A 7,475-nucleotide genomic window follows, 5' to 3' on the forward strand; every position below is an offset into this window, starting at 1 on the left:
TCTATGTAATGCAGTGTCTATGTAATGCAGTGTCTATGTAATGCAGTGTCTAGGTAATGCAGTGTCTAGGTAATGCAGTGTCTAGGTAATGCAGTGTCTAGGTAATGCAGTGTCTAGGTAATGCAGTGTCTAGGTAATGCAGTGTCTAGGTAATGCAGTGTCTAGGTAATGCAGTGTCTAGGTAATGCAGTGTCTAGGTAATGCAGTGTCTAGGTAATGCAGTGTCTATGTAATGCAGTGTCTATGTAATGCAGTGTCTATGTAATGCAGTGTCTATGTAATGCAGTGTCTATGTAATGCAGTGTCTATGTAATGCAGTGTTTATGTAATGCAGTGTCTATGTAATGCAGTGTCTATGTAATGCAGTGTCTATGTAATGCAGTGTCTATGTAATGCAGTGTCTATGTAATGCAGTGTCTATATAATGGAGTGTCTATATAATGCAGTGTCTATATAATGGAGTGTCTATATAATGCAGTGTCTATATAATTGAGTGTCTATATAATGCAGTGTCTATATAATGGAGTGTCTATGTAATGGAGAGTCTATGTAATGGAGAGTCTATGTAATTCAGTGTCTATGTAATGCAGTGTCTATGTAATGCAGTGTCTATGTAATGCAGTGTCTAGGTAATGCAGTGTCTAGGTAATGCAGTGTCTAGGTAATTGAGTGTCTATGTAATTGAGTGTCTATGTAATTGAGTGTCTATGTAATTGAGTGTCTATGTAATGCAGTGTCTATGTAATGCAGTGTCTATGTAATGCAGTGTCTATGTAATGCAGTGTCTATGTAATGCAGTGTCTATGTAATGCAGTGTCTATGTAATGCAGTGTCTATGTAATGCAGTGTTTATGTAATGCAGTGTCTATATAATTGAGTGTCTATATAATGCAGCGTCTATATAATGCAGCGTCTATATAATGCAGCGTCTATATAATGCAGCGTCTATATAATGGATTGTCTATATAATTGAGTGTCTATATAATGCAGTGTCTATATAATGCAGTGTCTATATAATGCAGTGTCTATGTAATGCAGTGTCTATATAATTGAGTGTCTATATAATTGAGTGTCTATATAATGCAGCGTCTATATAATGCAGCGTCTATATAATGCAGCGTCTATATAATGGATTGTCTATATAATGCAGTGTCTATATAATGGAGTGTCTATATAATGCAGTGTCTATATAATGCAGTGTCTATATAATGCAGTGTCTATATAATGCAGTGTCTATATAATGCAGTGTCTATATAATGCAGTGTCTATATAATGCAGTGTCTATATAATGCAGTGTCTATATTGGAGTGTATCTGAGTATCTACAGGTCTGTAATTTAGCCTCCTCCTCCTCCAGGCAGATATCTGGTATCAGATCAGGAGAGCCTCCTAACAGTGACATGCAATGAACCTCATGGCTGTTGTTCTATTTTAAATGGCTCCTGTCCTCCCCCTCTAGGCTGATATCTGGTCTTTAGGTATAACAGCTATAGAGCTGGCTAAAGGAGAGCCTCCTAACAGTGATATGCAATGAACCTCATGGCTGTTGTTCTATTTTAAATGGCTCCTGTCCTCCCCCTCTAGGCTGATATCTGGTCTTTAGGTATAACAGCTATAGAGCTGGCTAAAGGAGAGCCTCCTAACAGTGATATGTAATGAACCTCATGGCTGTTGTTCTATTTTAAATGGCTCCTGTCCTCCCCCCTCTAGGCTGATATCTGGTCTTTAGGTATAACAGCTATAGAGCTGGCTAAAGGAGAGCCTCCTAACAGTGATATGTAATGAACCTCATGGCTGTTGTTCTATTTTAAATGGCTCCTGTCCTCCCCCCTCTAGGCTGATATCTGGTCTTTAGGTATAACAGCTATAGAGCTGGCTAAAGGAGAGCCTCCTAACAGTGACATACACCCTATGAAGGTTCTCTTCCTGATCCCAAAGAGCAGTCCTCCGTCCCTCGGGGAAGACTTCTCGAAGAGTTTCAAGGATTTCACAGACTCCTGTCTCAATAAGGATCCAGTCTTCGTACGTACATTGGGAGTGTGTGTGTGTGTGTGTGTATATCATTTACTTCCTTCCTCTTGTCCTTTCATCTCCTTGTCTCTTTTTCAAAATGCATTTGAGGAGAGAATATCTGAGATTCCTCCACAGTGTGAAAGGTCGTTAGGAATCAAGCAAATACAATATTCACCCTGTGGTGGAAAATCTTGCCACCTGCTGGTTGATTTGTGTGAACAGAAAATAATATATTTTGCTTCTCTATCCAATTCTTCTTCTATTTTTTTTACCTACTCCCCTCTCCCTCCTCTCTCCCTCCTCTCTCTCCTCTCTCTCCTCTCTCCCTCTCCTCTCTCCTCTCTCCCCTCTTCCCTCTCCTCTCTCTCCCTCTCTTCTCTCTCCCCTCTCTCCCCTCTCCCTCCCCCTCTCTCTCCCTCTCCCTCCTCTCTCTCCCTCTCCTCTCTCCTCCCTCCTCTCCTCCCTCTCCTCTCTCCTCTCCCTCCTCTCTCTCTCCCTCTCCTCTCCCTCTCCCTCCTCTCTCCTCTCTCTCTCCTCTCTCCCTCCCTCCTCCCTCTCCCTCCCCACTCTCCTCTCTCTCCCTCTCCCACTCTCCTCTCTCTCCTCTCCCACTCTCCTCTCTCTCCTCTCCCACTCTCCCTCTCTCCCCCTCTCCTCTCCCCTCTCCCTCTCTCTCTCTCCCTCTCCCCACTCATCTCTCCCTCTCTCTTCTCTCTCTCTCCTCTCCCCACTCTCCTCCCTCTCTCCCTCTCCCCCAGAGACCCTCAGCCAGAGAGTTGTTGAAACATAAGTTCATAGAGAAGAACTGTAAGAGGACTTCCTATCTGACTGAACTGATTGACAGGTTAAAGAGATGGAAGACTGAAGAACACAGCGATGACGACTCTAGCTCAGACGACGATAGGTAGGTCTGGGCGGGGGGGGGGGTTGTGTGTGTGTGTGTTTAACCTTCTCATTTGTCTCCTCAGTGAGTCCAGTGACAAGGAGAACAGTCCATCTCAACCCGCGTGGTCGTTCACCACCATACGGAAGAAAGATAAGGAAGGCAGGAAGGTACCCAGTGGAGTCAGTGTGTTGGTTCATCTGCACTTAGAATATCCTTGTTAACATCCCTAGTTGATCTCTCACTCACTCTCTCTCTCTCTCTCTCACACTCTCACTCTCTCACTCTCACACTCTCTCTCTCACACTCTCACACTCTCTCACTCTCTCACTCTCACTCTCTCACTCTCACTCTCTCTCTCTCTCACTCTCACACTATCTCTCTCTCACACTCTCTCTCACACTCTCTCACTCTCTCTCACTCTCTCACTCTCACACTCTCACTCTCCCACTCTCTCTCTCACACTCTCTCACTCTCTCTCACACTCTCACACTCTCTCACTCTCACACTCTCTCACTCTCTCACTCTCACTCTCTCACTATCTCTCTCACTCTCTCTCACACTCTCACACTCTCACACTCTCTCACTCTCTCACTCTCTCACTCTCTCTCACTCTCTCACTCTCACACTCTCTCACTCTCACACTCACTCTCACACTCTCTCTCTCTCTCTCACACTCTCTCTCTCACACTCTCACTCCCTCACTCTCACAATCTCTCTCACACTCACACTCTCACACTCTCTGTCTCTCACACTCTCACACTCTCACACTCTCACACTCTCACACTCCCTCTCTCTCACACTCTCACTCCCTCACTCTCACTCTCTCTCACTCTCTCTCTCACACTCTCACACTCTCTCTCTCACTCTCTCACTCACTCTCACACTCTCTCTCTCTCTCACACTCTCTCTCTCACACTCTCACTCCCTCACTCTCACACTCTCTCTCACACTCACACTCTCACACTCTCTGTCTCTCACACTCTCTGTCTCTCACACTCTCTGTCCTCTCACACTCTCACACTCTCACACTCCCTCTCTCTCACACTCACTCCCTCACTCTCACTCTCTCTCACACTCACTCTCTCTCTCTCACACTCTCTCACTCTCTCTCTCTCACTCTCTCACTCACTCTCACACTATCTCTCTCACACTCTCTCTCTCTCTCTCTCACACTCTCTGTCTCTCACACTCTCTGTCTCTCACACTCTCACACTCCCTCTCTCTCACACTCTCTCACTCTCACTCTCTCACTCCCTCACTCTCACACTCTCTCTCACACTCACTCTCTCACTCTCTCTCTCTCACTCTCACACTCTCTCTCACACTCACTCTCACTCTCACACTCTCTCTGTCTCTCACACTCTCTCTCTGTCTCTCACACTCTCTGTCTCTCACACTCTCACACTCTCTCTCTCTCTCACTCTCACACTCTCACACTCTCTCTCTGTCTCTCACACTCTCTGTCTCTCACACTCTCACACACACTCTCACTCTCACTCTCTCCCCCCCCCAGGACCAGCACAGTTTATCCACAGTCATCTCTCCAGTCTTCTCAGAGGTACCCATGTTTGTATGTTCAGACAGTGTTAATGTACAGTACCAGTCAAAAGTTTGGACACACATCTTTATTTAGTTATTTCACAGTTTTAATATCTTCACTATTAGTCTACAATGTGAAAAATGAAGAAAAACCCCTTGAATGAGTCTCCAACCTTTTGACCAGTACTTTATGTTGTAGCTGAAGTCTGATCACAGGGATGAACAGAGACGTGCTATAGAGGAGTTGGAGAGAAACATCAGACTGACTGAAGACCTCTGTCCTGGAATCACAGACAAGATGGTTGCCAAGATCATGACACGTTTCAGCACGCAAGTCACTCTCCTCTCATCCTTCTCTCCCTCTTTTTTTCTCTCTCCCCCTCTTTCTCTTCTTCTAATAAATCCCTGTCTCTCTCCCGCTGTCTCCTCTGTCTGTCTCCTCTGTCTGTCTCCTCTGTCTGTCTCCTCTGTCTGCCTCCTCTGACTGCCTCCTCTGACTGCCTCCTCTGACTGCCTCCTCTGACTGCCTCCTCTGACTGCCTCCTCTGTCTGCCTCCTCTGTCTGCCTCCTCTGTCTGCCTCCTCTGTCTGCCTCCTCTGTCTGTCTCCTCTGTCTGTCTCCTCTGTCTGCCTCCTCTGTCTGCCTCCTCTGTCTGCCTCCTCTGTCTGTCTCCTCTGACTGTCTTCTCTGTCTGCCTCTGTCTCTCTCCCCTGACTCTCTCCTCTGTCTGTCTCCTCTGTCTGTCTCCTCTGACTGTCTCCTCTGACTGTCTCCTCTGACTGTCTCCTCTGACTCTCTCCTCTGACTGTCTCCTCTGACTCTCTCCTCTGTCTGCCTCCTCTGTCTGTCTCCTCTGTCTGCCTCCTCTGACTCTCTCCTCTGTCTGTCTCCTCTGTCTGTCTCCTCTGTCTGCCTCCTCTGACTCTCTCCTCTGACTGCCTCCTCTGTCTGCCTCCTCTGTCTGTCTCCTCTGACTCTCTCCTCTGACTCTCTCCTCTGTCTGTCTCCTCTGACTCTCCTCTGTCTGCCTCCTCTGTCTGCCTCCTCTGTCTGCCTCCTCTGTCTGCCTCCTCTGACTCTCCTCTGTCTGTCTCCTCTGTCTGTCTCCTCTGAATCTCCTCTGTCTGCCTCCTCTGACTCTCCTCTGTCTGTCTCCTCTGTCTGTCTCCTCTGAATCTCCTCTGTCTGCCTCCTCTGACTGTCTCCTCTGTCTGTCTCTATCTCTCACTCAGGTTGACTCCAACATAAAAGAGAAGATGGAAGGAGAGAGATTCCAGATAAACGAGGCAAGAAAGAAGAAGTGCAGAAATTCTGTCTAGTCATGTCGACACACACAACACACAACACACACACACCAGTAATGTAACTAAACGTTCCTTTCTTGCTGAATATCAGACTCAGTAGATAAGGCTTTTCTTTACTGTCTACCACGAGACATAGAGCTGAACATCTTGGGACTCAGTAGATAAGGCTTTTCTCTACTGTCTACCTCGAGACATAGAGCTGAATATCTTGGGACTCAGTAGATAAGGCTTTACTCTACTGTCTACCTCGAGACATAGAGCTGAATATCTTGGGACTCAGTAGATAAGGCTTTACTCTACTGTCTACCACGAGACATAGAGCTGAATACCTTGGGACTCAGTAGATAAGGCTTTTCTCTACTGTCTACCTCGAGACATAGAGCTGAATACCTTGGGACTCAGTAGATAAGGCTTTTCTCTACTGTCTACCTCGAGACATAGAGCTGAATATCTTGGGACTCAGTAGATAAGGCCAGTGTTCTATTCTAGAATTCAGTTAGAATGTCATCCCACCGACATTCCAGTTCCGGAGCCATTCATCCCCAGTGTTCTATTCTAGAATTCAGTTAGAATGTCATCCCACCGACATTCCAGTTCCGTAACCATTCATCCCCAGTGTTCTATTCTAGAATTCAGTTAGAATGTCATCCCACCGACATTCCAGTTCCGTAACCATTCATCCCCAGTGTTCTATTCTAGAATTCAGTTAGAATGTCATCCCACCGACATTCCAGTTCCGTAACCATTCATCCCCAGTGTTCTATTCTTGAATTCAGTTAGAATGTCATCCCACCGACATTCCAGTTCCGTAGCCATCTAGAACCCTTTTTCACATTTCCTTCTCCCATTCTAAAATAAATAACTCAGGGCTGTACTTTTGAAATCTGTACCTGTATATTGGGAAAGATTTGAAACATGTTCTTGGTTTTATATGGGATTAGTAGTTCATACATGTCTGGGAAAGTTTGAAAATGTTGTGTGATCCATTTTTATATTTCAATAGATGTTGAAAGAGTAATGTTGTAAATATAGTTTGATCAAAATTGTGTGTGTGTGTGTGTGGTACCAGTATAGAGTTTTGGGTAGAAATGCTGAGGGGAAGATTTGTTTAACAGTCAATTGTACAAGTTTGAAAGTTAATTTGTGTGCGTTTTTTAAAATTTTTTATTTGAATTATTTTTTAGGTTTTCTTTTAGGGGGAATAAATGTTAAATTTTGGCCTTCATTTATTTAACCTTTTGGCCTCTGTGTTGGTTTGATTGTCAACGCCTCTGAATCTATGTAGTAAGTGTTTAGTAAAATGGGTATTGATTTTATATCCAGGACCCGTTTTTCAAAAAGTGTCTCAGTAGAAGTTAGAAGTTCTGATCTAAGATCAGGTCCATATCAGGGTTGGGGTCAATTCCATTCAGTAAAATATTTTGAAATTGTTGCATGTTACAATTTATTTTTGTTCGGTATAAAATGCTTTATGATGTACAGATCATGTTTGTTTCCGTATCTCAAGTAAAGACACATCATACACATTACACTCTTTATTGTCAGATGAATTCAGCCATGTACCTTCAATAGAAACGTAAAGTTGTACAAAACAGACACGTCTGTTAACCGCAACACTAAACATTTTTTTTTTTTGGGGGGGGGAGTATCTCTTCAATGTACAAAACATCCTGAATACACCAAATGTCACCCTGACCACACACACACACACGTCACACAACACCTGTTGATCT

The 7,475-nt window shown here is 44.8% G+C and overlaps 1 protein-coding gene across 1 annotated transcript; it reads left to right on the forward strand.

The window, feature by feature from the left end:
- Positions 1-1,601: 1,601 nt before the first annotated feature.
- LOC135532919 (serine/threonine-protein kinase 26-like) lies at positions 1,602-7,271 on the forward strand. The gene is made up of 6 exons (XM_064960350.1): positions 1,602-2,021; positions 2,771-2,916; positions 2,981-3,065; positions 4,412-4,456; positions 4,637-4,767; positions 5,671-7,271. Exons 1-6 carry the CDS (start codon positions 1,911-1,913, stop codon positions 5,684-5,686), a joined length of 534 nt encoding a protein of 177 aa, XP_064816422.1. The 5' UTR covers positions 1,602-1,910; the 3' UTR covers positions 5,687-7,271.
- The last annotated feature ends 204 nt before the right edge of the window (positions 7,272-7,475 follow it).

Source organism: Oncorhynchus masou, unplaced genomic scaffold (genome assembly GCF_036934945.1).
Source record: "Oncorhynchus masou masou isolate Uvic2021 unplaced genomic scaffold, UVic_Omas_1.1 unplaced_scaffold_2112, whole genome shotgun sequence".
In the NCBI taxonomy this organism is placed as follows: Eukaryota; Metazoa; Chordata; class Actinopteri; order Salmoniformes; family Salmonidae; genus Oncorhynchus; species Oncorhynchus masou.

Bases quoted from the DNA above. Each gene is read 5' to 3' on its own strand.
- LOC135532919 (XM_064960350.1), top strand. From the start codon at position 1,911: ATGAAGGTTCTCTTCCTGATCCCAAAGAGCAGTCCTCCGTCCCTCGGG. The intron at 3,066-4,411 runs GTACCCAGTGGA...TCCCCCCCCCAG, and splicing joins AAGATAAGGAAGGCAGGAAG to GACCAGCACAGTTTATCCAC. The intron at 4,457-4,636 runs GTACCCATGTTT...TTTATGTTGTAG, and splicing joins TCTCTCCAGTCTTCTCAGAG to CTGAAGTCTGATCACAGGGA.